General features: G+C 49.3%; 2 protein-coding genes across 2 annotated transcripts in view; one reads left to right on the top strand and one right to left on the bottom strand.

The window, feature by feature from the left end:
- The window catches only part of MCAM (melanoma cell adhesion molecule), a 7,275-nt gene extending 3,625 nt beyond the window's left edge, over nucleotides 1-3,650 (top strand). Inside the window, exons 7-14 of the mRNA XM_009994611.1 lie at nucleotides 109-271; nucleotides 361-482; nucleotides 753-891; nucleotides 969-1,090; nucleotides 1,178-1,313; nucleotides 1,984-2,125; nucleotides 2,549-2,666; nucleotides 3,621-3,650. Coding sequence (XP_009992913.1) covers nucleotides 109-271; nucleotides 361-482; nucleotides 753-891; nucleotides 969-1,090; nucleotides 1,178-1,313; nucleotides 1,984-2,125; nucleotides 2,549-2,666; nucleotides 3,621-3,650 — 972 coding nt within the window. The remainder of the gene's footprint in view (nucleotides 1-108; nucleotides 272-360; nucleotides 483-752; nucleotides 892-968; nucleotides 1,091-1,177; nucleotides 1,314-1,983; nucleotides 2,126-2,548; nucleotides 2,667-3,620) is intronic.
- Nucleotides 3,651-10,701: 7,051 nt separating this feature from the next.
- The window catches only part of CBL (Cbl proto-oncogene, E3 ubiquitin protein ligase), a 16,872-nt gene continuing 9,065 nt past the window's right edge, over nucleotides 10,702-18,508 (bottom strand). The window contains 6 exon segments of the mRNA XM_009994601.1: nucleotides 10,702-11,546; nucleotides 14,091-14,273; nucleotides 14,873-14,976; nucleotides 15,411-15,566; nucleotides 16,075-16,169; nucleotides 17,307-17,684. Of these exon segments, the coding sequence (XP_009992903.1) occupies nucleotides 11,266-11,546; nucleotides 14,091-14,273; nucleotides 14,873-14,976; nucleotides 15,411-15,566; nucleotides 16,075-16,169; nucleotides 17,307-17,684 (1,197 nt within the window). The 3' untranslated portion in view covers nucleotides 10,702-11,265.

Raw genomic sequence — 18,508 nt, 5'->3', positions numbered from 1 at the left:
TCGTGGCCTGGCTGGACGGGGGGTTCCTGGGGAGTGGGGGGCAGTGGCTGGGGTGGGGGGTGACTGTGTGAGGCTAAGGGCTCTGCTTTCTCCCCACACTGCCTGCAGCTGGAGGACAACTGGCAGGACCTGTCCTCTCTGTCAGACGCCAACACTGGGGTGTTGGACCTGCACCATGTGACTAAGAACAGCAGCGGCTTGTACAAGTGCCAGACCCTGGACTTGGATGACATGAGACAGATGGAGAGGGATGTGGAGCTCGTTGTGAACTGTAAGAGAAGGGGCTGGGACCCTGCACGCCTCAGGGTGGGTTCCCTGTCCCTCCTGCTCATCCTGCCCTGGTTTCCATTCCTCTCCTAGACATTGAAGGGGTCCGTGTGGAGATGGATCCATCCTCACCCGTTCAGGAAGGGGGAAGTGTGAGGCTGAGCTGCAGTGCCCACAGCCCCGTGGCCCTGGCCTACCAGTGGAAGAATGAGAAGGTAAACGGGCATCTGGGTATTGCCACACACAAGGCTTGGAGGGCCCTGGGCTTTGCAGAGCCAGGAGCTTGCTCCTTCTCTTCTGAGATAGACCAGGGCTGGGATTCCCCCTTGCATGGACCTGGGTTGTCCATCTGTACCTCTTCACCTGCGGGAAGGTCCTGTGCTTGCACAGCCCCTTGTTGTATGTAGGAGGGGGAGGGCTTTGGGTCTGCCACAGAGCCTGGGGAGCTGGGTGCCTGGGGGCTCATTGCTGGGACATCCCAACAGAACGTGAATGTTGGAGAAGGGAACCAGCTGGTACTGAAGAACCTCACCTTCGAAAACTCCGGCAACTTCAGCTGCAAAGTGACGGCCCCGAGCGTGCAGGGGCTGGAGCAGACCCAGCAGGTGGCAGAGGCCGTGCACGGTAAGAACCCTGCCAGCCTGCTGGGGTGAGCCCTGGGAGCCACTGGTGCCTGATGTGCCCCCCATCTCATCCCGCAGGGAAGCCACGGATCGTGGCCATCAGCTCCCCCGTGTACGTGCGGCAGGACGAGGTGGTGAACCTGACCTGCAAGGCCATCGGTGTCCCCTCGCCCTCCTTCCGCTGGAGTGTCAGTGGGATGGTGAGAGCTGGGTCCAGGCTGTGGTCCCTGGGGGGCTGCACGTTGCTCTGGGCACTGACTCCTTTGCTGCTTTCCCCCCCCACACAGGCTCACGAGTACGTTGAGAACCAGCACATCACCAGCAACCTGACCGTGCGTGTGAACCCTGAGCTGCTGCGGAAAGGAGCCAAGTGCACGGTCTTCAACACCCTGGGCTCCATGGAGGAGAGCATCCAGCTGCTGAGTGAGTCTCAGGCACTGCCCTCTGCCCCAGGAGCCCCGAGAGGGATCAGTCCCCCTTGTTCAGGTGTCCTGTGTGCCGTGGCTGAGCTCTGTCTCTTCCCCTCCCTTCTTGCTGTCCCAGTGGGGTCTGTCAGGAAGGGTCAGTTTCTGCACCACGAAGGTGTGTGCATCCCTCAGGCTCTGCAGGAACGTGTCCCCCGTGGGAGTCACACTGGGGAGAGAGCCCTGACTGCTGGCTCCTGCACTGCACCTCTCCCTGCTGCTTTCTCCCTGCCAAGCTGGGAGGGAAACGGAGGCTCTGGTGGGAAAGCTGCCTACTTTTGTCCCCAGCCTGTAGCCCAGGAAAGGCCACCACCAAGTGCAGCTTCCCAGGCCTGCTGGGCAAGGAGGCAAAGGGATGGGGCTGATGTCTTGCAGGAACCCTGTAAGCCCTCCTGCTGTGGCAGCTGGGGGCAGAATGCAGAGTGTGTTCATACAACTGCCCTAATGGAGCATTTTTTTTTTCCCCTGCATCCTGCAGGGAGCTGGAGAAGCACCAACTGGAGTCCCCTTGGGTGCTTTCTTGGGGGAAAGGGTCTTTTCCTTGCCCTCCAGGGGGGTGCAGCGATGCAGAAGCTGGAGTGGATCAGGGTGGGGCAGGAATGAACTTCTTCCTTCCCTGTGCTGTTTAGATCAAAAGACACCAGAGAGCAAAGGGGTGATCATCGTGGCCATCATCATCTGCATCCTGGTGGTGGCTGTGCTGGGCTCTGTCATCTACTTCCTGCACAAGAAAGGCAAGATCCCCTGTGGCCGTTCTGGGAAACAGGACATGTAAGCACCACCCCCTGCCCAAGGGAGCCTTTGGGGCCAGAGGGGCTTTGCCATCACTCATGCTTCCCATCTCATTGCACACTCTGCTCCCTGCCCGAGGTGGAGGGAAGGGGGCACCGCGCGGGGCTTCCAGCTTCCCACAGCCCGGGGGTCCACACTGTGCTCACCCCGTCCACACAGGGAGGTGATGAGGAGGACAGCAGAGTGGTAGAGCAGCCAAAGGGTTCCCATGGAGGGCAACCAGGCAGCCCAAAGCTTTCCCCAGATCTGGAGCCTCTTTCACCCCTGGCCTTCCCTCTGCCCTGGCCCCACTCCAGAGCATCCCCTGAGATGGAGCCCCCAGGGCTTGGCCTCGCTCAGCCCGGCCACGTGCCCTCTTTGGTATCACAACCATGTCTCAAAGTTGTCACCTCCCTCCCTTAGCACAAAGCCAGAGGCACGTAAAGACAAGATTGTAGTTGAAGTTAAGTCAGATAAGCTTTCCGAAGAGGCTGGGCTCCTGCAGGGTGCCAACGGCGAGAAGAGATCTGCCGCTGACCAGGTAGGACAGCGTCGTGCACTGCCCTTCCCCAGGGCCAGGGCTGCTCCCAGGGCTGGAGCTGAGGTAGTTCATGCTCCTCTCCTCTCTGCCAGCTCCTCTCCCAGCACTCCCCATGCTGCACGGGCCTCCATCGTCCATCATCAGTGCTCAGGAGGGGCTGTGGGAGGAGGGTGAGATGGGGCTGTGGGAGGGAGGAGAGCAAAACCCTGGCTCTCTGCTCCGAGGAGGTAGGAGAAGCCTTTCCCTGAGCATGAGCAGCTCTGCTCTGTGCCAGCCCCAGGCAGCTCCAGAGGGGACAGTCCCTGCCCTGCTTGGTACTGCCTCCTTCTCTGCTCCCTGGAGCAGGAGCTGGGCTCCCGGGGGGCTCTGGGAGAGGGAACTACATAAACATCTTCAGGCAGGAGTCAGAGCAGAGGCTGAAGGAGTGGGCTTTGCTGTGGCACCTCTGAGCCAAAGCTCTCAGTGCAGGATGAGAGGAGTCTCCTGGGCTGGGTGCTTTCCTCTCCCCAGAGGTTGAGAGCCACAGAGGGGCTGACGCAGCTCTTACAGAATCACAGAACGGTTTGGGTTGGAAGGGATCTTAAAGATCATCCAGTTCCAACCCCCGTGCATGGGCAGGGACACCTCCCAGCAGCCCAGGTTGCTCAGAGCCCCATCCAACCTGCCTGTTCTTCCTGTCCATGCTGGACCATCACGGTGCTGAGGCAGGGCATGACACTTGTGCTTCCTGCAGAGCCATAGTGTGTGGCACCTGAGAGACCATTCCCCCTGGTCCTGCTGCTTGTGTTGCCTCATGCTCACCCCTCACCCTGCTGCAGTGACTCAGTCCCCACAGGGTGGCCTGGGCCACATCATCTTGCTGCCTGTCACCTGCAGCAGAGCACCTGCTTTTATGTTCCCCCCTAATTGCTGTTCCCTCCCCCCCCTTTCTCTTCCCATTTTGTCCCACCGAAGAGCGAGAAATACATCGATCTGAGAAACTAAGAGAGGGAAATCTACTAAGTGCTTTCTTCCTTCAAAACTTTTCCTGCTCTTGGATTGCCTTGTCCCAACCCCTGCTCCAGACCAGGACTGCCTCACAGCGCTGAGCCCCTCTCTGATACCTCAACCGTGGTGGGCTTGCAGGTTGTCAACTTAGCAGACCTTACTACTCCAGAGAAGCCAACAGCAATATTCAAGAGAGAAAGATCCCATTGAGCTCCCTGGTGGAAGGATTGGAGGCTTTTTTTGTTCGTTTGTTTGTTTGTTTTTCTTTCTTCAGGAATTCTGTCTTGTGTGCGGGGAGGTTTTGATGTGTTTTTTGACCCCAAAACTGGCTCTGAAAAGCTGGTGAAGTTTTCCTGTTGGGATGTCCCAGGCACGGTAGATTGTAGTGGTGTGCAGGTTAGGTGAGCGAGGGCTGGAAGTGGGTGTGTTGGAGCAGGGAGTGCCTGCTGGGGAGGTGGTTGTTAGTGCTTTGCTTTTCCTTTCCAACCCTTCTTGTCCCGGTTGGTTTAGTCCTGGTGGAGCTGTGACCCCCCGGGAGGGGGAGATGGGGCAGAGCAAGGAGAGGGAGGGGGTCTCTGGTTTGTAGCCTTGCTGGCAGGAAGGGAGGGCTTCCCTTTCCCCAGGGAATCGGGTTGATTTTAGGGGCGACTGCACAAGTGCTGCCAACAAGAGGTCCCAGAGCCCCTAAATTTAAAACTATTAGGCCAGGGCCAGTTGTTGATGTCTCAGGGTTGTTGTTTGTTTTGTTGTGTTTTGTTTTATTTTGTTTTAAACTTCTGAAGAGTTCCCAGCCCCAGGTAAAAACTGGTTGATTCCTGTGCATTGCTGTGGCACCTCTGTCCCCAGAGTGCTGGAGAGGGGAAGGTGGGTGAGAGCAGCCTGCCTTGACCTCCTGCTGTCACAGCCCTGCAGCCACGGCTCTGCCCCCTCCTCCAGAGATCAGCCCCTCCAAGCTCCCAGTGCTCTGCTCTGCCCCTCCCCAGCAGCCCCTCAACAAGGGGAGGGGGTGGTAAAACCAACCCTGGGTGGGAGGAGAAGTGTCCCCCCCTGCACCCCCAGCCCCTCTGCCAGGAGCAGGGAGCAGGGCACAGCCTGACCAGCCACGAGCTGCGACTCCCGAGCTACAAGTGTTGTCCAAGCAGAAGCTTTGGTTTATATATATATATATTTTTGTTGGATTGTGTGTAAATTTCCATCAGTTTGGGGGTTTTTTTGGGGTTTTTTTTTTTTGTTTTTTTTTTTTTTTGTTGTTGTCTGATACTTGCAAGGTTTGTTTGCTTTTTTTATATATATATATATATATATGAAAATAAAGTACCAACTTCAAAGCTGGGCTCTGCAGTGTGTTCCTGCCAGGAGCAGCTCCCCCCATCCCTGGATGGAAAATCCCCTGCTCCATTCTAACAGCACTGACAGCTAATTAAGACACTAACAACTGCCAGTATTAATAAATGTGTATTAAATAAATATGATGATTTGCAGTAAATACAGTAATAATCATGCATTTAATAAATATTATTTATTCTAATAGATAATTATAGTATTAGATTGTAATATATAATTGTATGACTAGTGATGGTGGGTACTAAAAGATAATAGAATTGAATAGATCCCAACAGGAGAATCTTGTTAGTTGTATTAGTATCTCTATTAGCTATTAATAGACTTATTTAACAGCTAATAAAGGTATCTATCACTAGATTCTAATAAATAACAGGACATTATAGTAGATAATTTTATTGACAGCTACTCTAGAAACTAATAGATCCAGGTTGGAAAAGACCTTCAGGATCATCAAGTCTAATTGTCTATTAATATTAATAGATATTATATAGTAACAGATATTAAAGGATTTTTCCCTTAAAATATTCTAATAGATTATTCAAGTACTACCTACTCTGCAACCTAATAGAAGATACTTGTTGATATATTCTAACACATTTTAATTGGTAATGGTTTTAATCCCTAATACAGATGCTAAATGAAATAATTAATGCTAATAGTGATTTTAATAGTTGCAAAAGCACTAACACAGATAAAAATAGATAATTCTCTTAAAAGATTATTCTGGATTATGAGGCAAAATCCTATAGCCAGCTGCTAAGTGCACCAATAAGAAATTCCATTAATTAATTCTAATAGACAATTGAATTAATAACTTCTATCAATAATTCTATCACTGTTACAGATTCTACTACATTATTCTAATTGGAGCTGATACAGGTTCTAATAACTGCTACCTCATTGGACCCCCTGGTGAGGAATTTTAGGGGATCACTTGACCTTAAGTAACAATCAGTCTGGATGAATTTGATGGGCCAATCAGGCACAGGCTGGTGTAATCATTCAAACACACGCAAATTAAACCAAATACATGCAAATTAAACCAAATGTTTGCAGAAATTCCCAATATCAGGTCATGGAGGCAAATCGATAGCTGGACTATTTTCAGCTGTATTAAAATTGCACTTGAATATATTGAAACACATGCAAATGAGGAAGGAACTGGCAGAACCCCTTGGTGATGAAAGCACCAGTCCTCATCTGTCCCCCTCCATTAGCCTCATTTGACCCTAATATCCTCAGTTGACCCCCGCTTATGTCTTTGAGGGGTCCCCTTGACATTGGGCAACCCCATATATCCTCATTTGACCCCCCAAGTAATCTCATTTGACCCCAATATCCTCATTTGATCCCCCGTGATGTGTTTAAAGGGTCCCCTTGACCTTAGGTAACCCCATGTCCTAATTTGACCCCAGTAACCTCAGTTGACCCCACATGGTGTCTTTGAGGGGTCCCCTTGACCTTAGGTAACCTCATCTGTCCTAATTGGACCCCCCCAATTAACCTCATTTGACCCCAATAACCTCATTTGATCCCATGTGATGTCTTTGAGGGTCCCCTCAACCTTAGGTAACCCCGTGTCCTCATGTAACCCTCCCCTCCCCCATTAACCTCATTTGACCTCACACTGGTGCCTTTCCGGGGTTCCCTGGAGCTGATTTGACCTCCATGTCCTCATTTGACCCCAGGGTGACTCATTTGTGGGGTTCACTGGATCCCCCCTGGATCTGGAGTCCCATGATCTCTACCCCTGGATGATGGGCCCACGTTTTATCTAACCCCCCCCACTCCCTCTGTGAGGAGCCAGGATATCAATTAGCACTCAGCTAATTGTGGGAATAATTACAACTAAGACAAATCCAATCACGGGACGATCCAGGAGATGAAGTGACCACCTGAGCTCCCTGGAGAAGGTAGAGCAGGAGGTTCTTTTTTTTCCCCAGCCCTGACAGATCCAACACGACCCAGACCATGTGCTACAACAAAGGAAATTTTATTGAAAAATAAAACTTTTGTGGGTTTTTTTTTTTTTTCTTTTCCTTTTCTGGACGGGGGTGAATGAGACCCCGAACTGAGAAGCTCTTCATGGGCAGCACACAAGAACAATTAATAAATAACATTAGTAAAACCTCTAAACATGAACATTTTGCAAACAAAATGAGGACTTTTAAAACCACGAGAACCTTTAAAGCTCAGCTACTCTCTGTAAGAATATTTACCTTCTGTTTGTTTCTTTTCCTTATTCTTTACAGATCTGGAAGGATTAAATACTGCTATAATGACTTTATATTAATGACACTATTAGAACTTTGTTTTATTTCATTTTTAAAATATCTCATGAAAAATCTCAACATTTTTAACACTGACATGACACAAATTGGTATTTGTCATTCAGAGAGAAAGAACAACTGTCCCTCCCCCCCCACGCTGGGAATTCCAAAAGAAAGGAGGAACTTCCAAAAAAATAAGTGTCCTTATTCCCCACTGATTGGTTGGGTGTTGTTTTTTTTAAGTGAGACCTTTAAGGAAAGGGCTCTGGGAGTTGATTTTTATTCCTTGCTCAACTGAAAATACAAAACCAAACCCAAACCAGAACCAAGACCATGGAGAAGTGATGACCCATCCTCAGGAGGAGCTTTGGGATAATGGGATCAGTCCCAGTGCAACTTGGTGTCCTTCCAGGGACACTTAGACAGGGGCTTGAGTGAAGGGCTGTGCAGAAAAGCTGCTCAGTGGAAGCAAACAAGCAGTTTTCACCTCCTCCCCTCGGCAGGATATGTCACATTTCAGGTTCCCATTCAGCTCTGGTGGTTCTATTTTTCACTCCATCAGCTGAAAACCCTGCTCAGAGCAGGGGACAGGTGGCTTTCCACGGCTCCATCCTGCAGGTGGAGGTGCAGGATGAGCCCACACATTCTGGGCCTGAGGGTTTCTGCTTGTTTGGTGGCCAAGGCTGGGCAGGGAGGGGGGGAAAACCAGCATTTTTTGAGAGCAGAACTTTTTAATGACAAGCAGAACCACCCCTGTCCTGCACTTGCCCTCACCAGCCCAGACACGTCACTGTTAGTAACAAGTAGGAAACCTCCACAGTTGAAATGCTACAAAACACAGTGTCAAGAGTTGAAGTGACAATTCATCTTTCTTGCCCCTTCTTTTCATCCCCTTCCAAGCAGTCCCAGGCTCAGAGGCATCTTTACAGCTCGTCTGCTTGGGGCTCTTCATTTTCAGAGGGGTGGATGCTCAGATCCAGCCTAGCAAGGCAGCATTCCCTTCAGGAAGGCACTAGACATCTGGGTTTGCTTTTTTAAAGTAGCATCATACCGTTAACTTCTTAAGAATAAAGATTAAGAAGGTGAAGGGGAGGGGGAAAAAAAAGAGAAATCAATCTTAGGCTTTACATTTCTGAAAGAACAAGAAGAAAAATACACTGTACAGTGTCTGGATTGACTTCACAGAGTACAGCCACGAGACATGGCCAGGACTCTGCTGCACTTCAGTGGTACCAGCAAATGCTTAACATGTCCAAGGAAGAAAAGCTTAGACTTAAGTTTCTTAAACCAGTTTGAGACACAAACAGTGCATAGAAAGGACACATGCAGAAAAAATTAGTGATATATGCTACAAAGATTGCTCTCTCTAATCTCTAATACTTGGAACAATACCCACAGCAAAGTCTCTTGGCACATAAACCCCAAAGACAGGCCTGTAATAGCTCTGCTAGGCAAGGCTTAATTGAACATTACAAACAGCCTGTAACAAAGGGCCTGTATGGGACAGGGCATCACTACTCTGATCACACACACTGTGCAAGACAAGAGTTAAGGCTTTCTAGCTGGCTGGGCTTGGCCCTCAGGCAGCCTTGGCAGCAGCAGAAGTCACACGCCACACTTGAATACACTTGCACTGAGTTTACACAGCAAGTCAAGACACCAAGAGCCTCTAAACCCAGCACAGAGCGAGTGGCAGCACTGGAGAGATTCTGAAAGAGAAGGAAATAAAACCGTAGTGCTCCCTCATGGAAGGGTTTTACCTGGCTTTCCAGGACAAAACCAGGCACACTCCAGGACTGGCTGCTCAGGCTCAAAAGGGCAACGTGCTGCAGATCTACTGAGAGAACAAGCAGAGCTGCCCTGTGTCCCTGCCTCAGCAGCTCAAGTGGTTGCTTCTCCAGCAGCTCCCAGACCCGCTGCCCTGCAGAACTGGAGAGAAATGCACTCACGACCAGTAGGACTGCATGTGTGGGCAAAGGACAAAGCAAAGCTCTTCTCTCTCGAGCCCCATACACACTGACATCCCCTTCTCTGCAAGGCAGGACCTCCAGCAAGGCCAGATCCTGCTCCTGGCTGACCCGAGGGCTCAGCACCACTGCAGAGCACCGTGCCCTCTGACAGGGGTCTCAGCTCTGCTGCATTTGCAGGTTGAAGCCCTGGCCCAAAATAGCCACGGTGGTGCTGGCCTGCAGGAGTTGCAGGAGATCTCCTTACAGCTCCAGAGAACACTTTCTTTGCTACAGAAAGGAGGGGAGTGAAGACAGTTCAGGCTTTTAAACTGTTTGGAACCAAGTGCAGCCAATTTATAAAGCTGTAGCTGTAAGAGAGAAACTTATACTCTACATAAAACACACATTTTATGCTTAGTTCCCTTTGCTAATATTAAGTCCTCTCCAAAGCATTTCTCTGAGATCTGGGCCCAGCTACTGGATTCTTTACAAGCCTCAGCTGCACCCAACTGCCATCATCACTCCAACAGTATTTCGAGTTGCAACCCTTTGCCTAGTGACTGCTGCTGCCCTTACAGAGATTCAAATAATGCCAGACGTGCTTCCAAAGGCCAAGAGCCTCTCAGTGGGCACAGAGCACTTGCTCAGGCTGTGCTCTGGGTATCCCTGCTTGATTGAAATCCTCTCAAAAGGAAAGACACACTCCTTGCACATCAAGCATAGATGGAGAGAGCTAAACAGTATGCAAGTCAGGTTTTTTCCAAGGTAACAGCTGAGTACTGAGTTTTAAAGCTGTGGGACTGCTTTACAAACACAGAAGTTTCCCAGGTCTGTTCTAACACAAGCTCTGGCAGTGTCTTAAGAGAAATGAGAATGGAAAGAAGAGCCCTCAGTGTTGTTTTGATAGCCATGCAGAGAACTGCTGCTTTTCTTTTACTGCAAAGCAGGTAAAATACCAATGAACACATCAGCTGCACCTACCAATTCCACAAAACACCCTGGCACAAAGACAGCTGGCTCCTGCCAAAGCTCTCTGAAGGAGATGATGGAATGTGCGTGAAGGCCACTAGTCTGCAACAGCCACCATGCAATTAAGATAAATAAAACATCATATTTACCAGATGCAACATTCCTACAGGAAGAGCACCTGGGAGTGTCCACTGACCACTGCTCCAGCCCAGCAGGGCCACAATCAAGTCTGAGCATTGAAGCACAAAATGCTCAAGGCTAAATAAACAAGAGGAGCAGCAGCAGCCAGTTCTTTGCTCTTACTCCAGTTCTTCCCACCCTCCCTCTCCCACCCCTCAAAAACAGGGTTTTCAGCACATCCAGCTGCCTGGAATCTGGTGCTGCCAGTGCTGCTGCCAGGAGGACACAGAGGAGAGAAATCCAACTCCTAGCACTGTCAAGATGAAGATGCCTGACAGAAGCTAACCAAGCCACCTCCAGGCAAGAAGGGAGGACTTGGATCACAAGCAATAAATGCTATTATTACAGAAGAGGGAAACACCACTGCAGACAGGAAGCAATCTATAGATTCTTCCAAGGTTTCCTATGTTATTCCCAGCAGAAAGTGACCTCCCAGATGCTCCAAAAAGCCTGAGCCAGACACACAGCAGCAAACAGATCCAAACCTAGTACCATGAACCACAGGACACACCACACCGACCTCAGGACTTTGTTTCTCAGAGCACTCACTTAGAATTCACAGCACAAAACACTGCCCCCAGCCTCCAGGGCATCAGCCAGGGGCTCCCTTGTTGTGACACCTTTCTCTGCCAACACCCTGGAAATAAATCTGTTCTCTCAAACAAGAGGTAGGGGTAAAGGACTCCAAGACATACACTGTATTAACACCATTCTGCTCCATTTCATTCCACTGCTTTGAAATCTGGAACCACAAAAACCCGATAACTGATTCTCTTGAGAGGCAGGACTGACCTCAGCATGAAGTCTCTAAAGGAACCCCCCTTCCCCTTTGGTGAGTAGCTGGGCCACAGCTGCCCAGGCAGTTGGTCCACAGAAGCTGCAGGTGCTGGAGGGACTGTGCTATGTGGCCACGTGCGCGGGGGAGGAGATGGAAACAAACTCCCGGAGAATATTCTTGGCCATTTCAATATTGTTATGTGCAATGACCAGTGCTTTTTGAATGTCCTGATATGAGTAGCCTTGGCTCATGAGGTTCTCAATCTCACTGGAGAGCTGCAGGGCTGCACTGCTCCCACTGCTGGCTCCACCCGTTTGGCAGCTCCCTGCTTTCCGCTCCGAGTTTATTCTCCGCGGTAGCGGCTTTGGCGGCCTCTCTGGAACTTGGGAGCCATCTGAAAAACCTGGAAGGAGAAACAGATGCAGCACTTCAGAGAAGAATATGTGGTTCTTGCTTGGAACAAAGCGGGAATGACATGAAGACTGATAAATGGCTTCAAAAACATGCCACTGAAGGCTACGTCACTTTCTGCAACTGGATTATCCTCTCACACGATGGCACAGGTTAGTTCAGCTTCCCCTCTCATGTGCTAGGGAGGGTGTTTTAATTAGGAGGCAACATCAGGCTCATTTATTAAGATAAAACCAGGTAACTAGAAAAAAAAAAGATCAGGGATGTATGTGTGTGTGTGAACAGAAATCAGAGATCAGCCTTAGGGTGAAGCAGAGACCGGTTGGGAAAAAAACGACACAGAGAAAAAGCAACTTTATCAACCATCCAGTTTCCTTCTAGAATCACACAGTGACCTCCAGTTTAACTGTTCAGGTGCTGATCTCACAGAACTGTTGCCTGCACTGCAGCCTGCTGAGGGAGGGCATGCACAGAACAAGACCTGTCAGTTACAACCCATCCACCACCATCACCCCAGCAACTGAGTTATGTTTTCTGAAGGTTCTGCTCCTCCTCCTCTGCCAGCCCACCAGCAGGTCAGGGCCATCTAGGAGAGCTCCTGCTGGATGGACACCCTAGAGGCTGGCAACTATGGCACATCAGTAAGCTCAGCCTGCTCTGCCTTTCCTCTTAGTCATTCAGATGTGTTACTTGCCAGTAGGCAAGAAAGAAGAGCAAATAAACCTGACGAGACACCAACCACTCCAAGGATTTAGCTCATGTCTTGGAGAAAAAAACCACATTGCTTCATGTGTTAATCCAACATCTGATCATTTTTGAGCTCTAAAAAAACCCAGAAAGCATTTTTTCCTACTTTGCAAATCGCTGGAAACTTTCCTGCAGGAGTATCTGACATCCCCTTAAACCAGGTTTGACTTGTCTTCTGGAGAAACTGCTCCAGGCCCTCCAGCTTTCCTGCAGCACTGCCGGTGCACAACAGACAAATCCACCATGTCCAAACAATCCCTTTTTAGCAGTGGGCACTGCAGCACTGTTCAGAAAAGAGGCAGTCATTGTGGAGCCCTTTCTGAGAAACTTGGACCAAAAGCACTAAGATAGAGAAGGCTCTTCAAGAAACAAATTCACTGAAGCTTCCTCACCAACCACAGAGCAGTTCAACTCCTTAATCTTTCAAGTACAAGCTCCTTAGGCATAAAAAGCCTTTTGTGCATTTGAGAAATAGGACTACCCACTTCTCTCCCCCAAAATGCCTGTTGAAATCTGTTTCAGCTTGAACTGGATCAGGTTTCAGAGACCATGGGTCAATCTGACAGGGCAACAACTAGCAGAGGGGTTTTTTTGGTAAATGATTAAGAAACTAAACTATAGGAAACAACACATGAGAACATAAATCTGCCAAAATGTATCTATCCCATATTAGCCAGGCTTGCTTAACATCAGGCTTCAGCAGCAGCCAATACCTAGTGTTTCAGAAAACTGTCTGTGCTTCTCAGATCAGTAACAACCAGCATTTCCCCAGCATTTCATCAGCAGAGCTCCCAACACTACAAAGCAGGACAGGAGCATTGTTATTTCAGGGCTGTAGAAACAAAGAAGTGACAATGATTAAGCTCATTTTGGAGGGATGTAAGTTTTTCCTGCCTCTTCTCATCCCTGTCAGCCACTTAAAAGATGAAGCAGGGAGGAGTGGCAAAAGCTAATTAACTTCACTGCAGTAGGAAACTCCACTGAGCTGCAGAAGGGCAAGGTCAGGGAAGTGGTGAAGCAGGTGAAGAGAAGACTCATTGGGATAAGTGGTCCTGGGTACAGGAGGCTCTGCCTCCCATCTGCTTCCAGCAGGAACAAGAACCTCTCTCCTCCTACTTGGCAACTCCTCAGGGTGTTCAGACATGCTGAAAGCCCAACAGGAAGAGTTTCAGAGCTGCCTTTAAGAGCTGCTGGGAAGTTGTAAGGAGTAACTCAAGCATTATTCAAAAAGGCTCTTGGAGAGATGAGGTTTTGGTTCTTTTCCCTCCGAAAGAGTGCCTGGCAGCCAGAAGGACAAGATGTCCTCTACTCCCCAGGGACAAAAAAGCTGACCTTGCTGAGCCACTAGGTCCCTTCTCAAAGGAACTGAGAGCACCAAACAGTTCACTTGTGCCATCTGCTGGTGACCAGCACAGAGAGACAGGGCCAGACAAGCTGTCCAAGGCCAGCCAGGCCACCTTCCACTTGCAACAGAGATAAGCAGTCATGTTCTGCAGCTCTGTCTCACGTCCTGGCACACCCTGGTACAAAAAGTATGCCATGCCTTTTTAGAAAGAGCAGCTTATCCTTTAAGCTGAAGGAAGGTTTTCCTAACTGTGATTTAAATGGGATTTGCTACAAGACCAAGGTGGTGCATTTCAAGTTGTAAATCAAACTGAAAACCTAGCGCAATTCTACCTTGGCAACCTGATTTTACAGCTTACATCCAAAGCTCCAGGGGGTGGAAGAAGTTCCTAAGATGCACAGCAAGCCATCAGCACCCACATGAAGAGGAGGAGTGTTCTCTAACCTGTCACAGGGTCATTTTCCAAAGACATTCGGCTGAAGGCAGGCGTGGCGTTGGAGATATCAGACAGTGTGCGACGGGCAATGGCCACTGGGAGTGGTGGTTTGGGGACATCATAGCCATCCTCTTCATTTTCTGACTCTTCAGGGCCATTGCTGGCACTGGCTGCTGCCAGATCCCCTTCATCTAGAACAAGAGATGCATTCCAAGCTCTGTGACTGAGCAGAGTCTCTATGTCTTTCAAGGCAGACTCTGCTTCCCTGTGTCTCCCACACATTGATAAGACACAGAACTCAGGTTTTGCTGCCAAAACCCCACACTCAGAGCAAGCTCTTTCCTGAAGGTAGGATTAGATTAAAAATACTTGTGATAGATAGGGAAGAACAGAATGAGAACAACAAGTTGCCCAGGGAAGCTGTGGAAGCCCCATCCCTGGAAGTGTTCAAGGGCAGGTTGGATGGGACGTGTCCCTGCCCATGCAGGGGGGCTGGATCTAGATGATATTTCAGGTCCCCTCCAACCCAAACCATTCTCATTTTAGATGTGGGCTGCCCAGAAAAAATAAAAATTTTCAAAACATCCATTTTGTTAACAACTCTTGAGTATTTTACAGTGCTTTCCAACCAGGCTTCTCAAGATGCACTCTGGAGTGCAGTGCCCCAGATATTTCCACATACATCCTAGCTATTTTAACAGGGAAGCAACATTTCATTTAGCCTACAATCCTGTTCCAACTGGGACCAACTCATTGTTTCTCAGTTGTTTTTTTTAGCACACCCACTCACCAGAAGTGTTGACAGCCTCAAAAGCAGAGGATGCTGCCTGGGAGTGGATGTTGTACATGGCTTCATACGTGGAGCCATCCGTCTGCTGGTCACAGTCTAAAACTCTGATGGACAGAACACAGATTTCCCTTCAGACAAGTGACAGTGGCCACCCCCCCCCAGTCTCTGTGACAAGAGATTCTGCACAGAACCCTGCTTCAAAGTGGAATCACCACTCCTCTGACAAAGAATATCTGTTCCAGAAAATGCTCCAGCAACGTCTCCTGCAGCACAGCAGACCAGCTTCAAAGGGTTTAATTGATATTAACCTCTCAATAGAGTTTTACATTTCAGTTTCTGCTGCTCTCAGAAGGTAACCTGTCTCCTTTCACACTGCACAAGAGCAGTAGTCAAATTTCATTTACAGCTAGTTGTGTTAGCCTAGGTCTGATGAAGATCACTGGGGGAATTCAGCAAACTGAGCAAACAAACTCTCCACCCTAGCAAACATTCTTTCCCAGAGCTGTGGGGAGGAATCACAGCACAGACAGAACCTCACCGTAAACTCTGAGTCATTTCCAAAGGCATTTTGATCTCTGGTTTCTGTACAGCAGGAGCTGGAGGCACCACAGGCAGAGAGGATGGTGACATGTATTCAGTGTCCTCATCGCTTTCAGACTGGTCCCCAGTGGGCAGTTTTGGTACAGGCAGTGGTCTGGAAGCAGCAGAAACAAGATACAGGTATCAGAAAAAAACATTTATGCTGAAATCTAATTAATATCAAAGTGGCCTTTGAAATGCACAGCTGAAGTAACGAGGAGTCATTTCATAATGGTTCTTTTGACAGAAATATCCTGGTTTTCAGGAGGCTCAGCAGCCCAGCTGCAAGGTTACACTGGCACCAGGTCACTATGCAAAAGGAAGCTGAAGATATCACATGTGACACATCCATCTGCTGCACCTAAGGACCGACTCAGAGGTGAATTCATAACACAACTAATGGCAACTGCAACCTGCTCCCTGCTGCCCCAGCCAAGGATAACTACCACCCTTCTCCACGGATCTTTGAGCTGCTGAGCTCATCTCCTTTCTCCAGATTCTGCATTTTGACTCTGTCAGAGACTGAAACAAAGGCTGAGACAGAGTTGTGTCAAATTCTGCCCCTGGCACCTGCATGGAGACAGCCCTACAGTCACCATCCTGTAAGTTCTAAGACAACAGACCTGGCAGCTAAGGAGTAGATCGCGTTGGCAGACGAGGAGGGTTTAATTTTGGGGTGCTCACACTCTGAGGTTGTTGCTGGACCACTGTTCAAGCTCTGAAAGAAAAAATTCCAAACCAGGAATCAGAAACACTACATTTACCAGTGCAGTTTGCAAAGCTGTCAGCCAGCCAGTCGTTCAACATGTCCTCTAGGGGAATGAAGCCTCTTCATTTATTCCAAAGCAATTACTGACACCTTAGAAATCCAGGAGTTCTGTGACCATTTTCCCTCTGTGAGGGCACAAGCAGTTGTGTTTTTTTTTCCTGTAGCCAACTGTCTATTCACACTGAAACTTCTGAGTCTCCCATTTGGAAGATTCAGCCAAAATTGGCCAAAAGGTCAAAATATGAATGGGGTCCAAGAGGAAAAGGATGCAGACAAGCACACACTTAAGGAGACAGGACAACTGTGCAAGTATCATTTTCCTAGACGATCTGGCCAATAATTTACTTGCTTTCAGTTCTAGAAGGCTGGAGGTTTTAAAAGGAAAAAAATAAGGAAATTGAATCAAAGAAAGCAAACTTGCCTGGGATTTCTTTCAAAGAACAGTATGTTGGGCTACTAAGTTGCACGTCATGACACAGATCCAAATTTAACTCATATTTTAGTCTGTTAAAATAATCATAGCTACTGTGTGTCAGTTTTAAAGGACTGCAAAAGGAGAAGAGTAAATCACATTTTTTAAGCACACCAGCTCCCAGAACAAAACATTCTGAGTTTTCCAAAACTGAAAGTGATCAGGAACTTGTGGTTCATGACTGCTCAAACTGGGATTTCAGCCTTGCTCCCAAGAGGCACAAAAGACTTCCTGAAGAAGTCACCCTCCCATTATTCTCCCCTGCCTGGCATCCACCAGTTCCTTTCCACCTTCACTGAAAGGGGAATTTAACACTGGCACAGGCTGCCCAAGGAGTTGGTTGAGTCTCCACCCCTGGAGATGTTTAAGAGACACAAGACGTGGTGCTGAGGGACATGGTTTAAGCATTGGACTTGGTAGAGTTGGGTTAATGGTTGGTAGAGTTGGGTTATGGTTTGACTCGATGACACTGAAGGTCTTTTTCAACCAGAATGATTTTGTGATCTCTCCCTTTGGCACAAGTTCACCATATTCAGACATAAACTACAAGGAGAGGGCACCTTGTAAGACTTAATTCCACACCTATCACCTTCACCTCCAACAGGCCTACTCACCACTGGGTTGTCCAGGCTGAGGGTGCTCCCAAGCCGATGGCTGTCAGCCCTGGACTCCACCTGAGAGGGCAAGGAGAAGGGAAGCGAGTGCCTGTTGGACAGTTCTCTGCCAGCCCAAGGGTCTCCAGGGCTGAGAGCTGCAGAGGGGGCTTTAGGGATGGGCCTGGATGGCCACAGCTCGGCCTGACGGTTGGAGGGCACAGGGGGTGGCTTGTCCCTGGAAGGACAGTCTCCTGGAGTGCAGGGCAGGGGACGTCTCTGAGGGCGACCTTCAGTCCCAATGGAATGTGGCCGGTCCGGAGGAGGCGGCGGCGGGAGGTCTCTGAGGGTGGGTGGGATGGGCAAAGGTTTATCCTTGTGAAGAGTACCAGGTGCAGCCTGGAATGCAGAAGAATGCAAAGTATTGCATGACACAGCCAGGCAAGCAGCATAACACAAGGAGGAGGGGAGGTGGGGGGCAGAAGGGTGGGTTTTGGTTTGGGCTTTATCTGTTTTTACAATAAATTCACTCCAAGGATGTGGAGGGAACTCCCATCTCCACAAGTTAACCCTCCCTTTACTCAGTTCTCCTGAGACCATCCCTGCAGTCCTGTGTCCAATTCTGGAGCCCCCAACATCAGAAGGACATGAGCTCCTGGAGACAGTCCAGAGGAGGCCACAGAGATGATTAGATGATGGGAGCAGCTGGGAGAGTTGGGGTGTTCAGCCTGGAGAAGAGAAGGCTCCAGGGAGACCTTAGAGCACCTTCCAGTGCCTGAAGGGGCTCCAGGAAAGCTGGGGAGGGACTTGGGACAAGGGCAGGGAGGGAGAGGACAAGGGGGAAGGGATGAAAACTGGCAGAGGGGAGATTGAGGTTGGACATGAGGAGGAAATTCTTGGCTGTGAGGGTGGTGAGAGCCTGGCCCAGGGTGCCCAGGGAAGCTGTGGCTGCCCCATCCCTGGCAGTGTTGAAGGGCAGGTTGGATGGGGCTTGGAGCAGCCTGAACTGGTGGGAGGTGTCCCTGCCCATGCAGGGGGTTGGAACTGGATGGTCTCTCAGGTCCCTTCCAATCCAAACCATTCCATGATTCTATGAAGTAAGCAAGTACTTCACCTTGGGACCAGCCTCTTTCTAGCAATTCTGTAATGATTTTGAAGAAAAGACAGGTTCTTTAAACAGCACAAAAAGGCATTCTCCTTCCATGGAATCCAGAAGGAAGTAT

The sequence above is a fragment of the Chaetura pelagica genome, unplaced genomic scaffold, assembly GCF_000747805.2.
Source record: "Chaetura pelagica isolate M959 unplaced genomic scaffold, ChaPel_1.0 scaffold583, whole genome shotgun sequence".
NCBI lineage: Eukaryota > Metazoa > Chordata > Aves > Apodiformes > Apodidae > Chaetura > Chaetura pelagica.
Note: the sequence above shows the minus strand (reverse complement) of the source record. Positions and strands in the feature narration are given on the sequence as shown.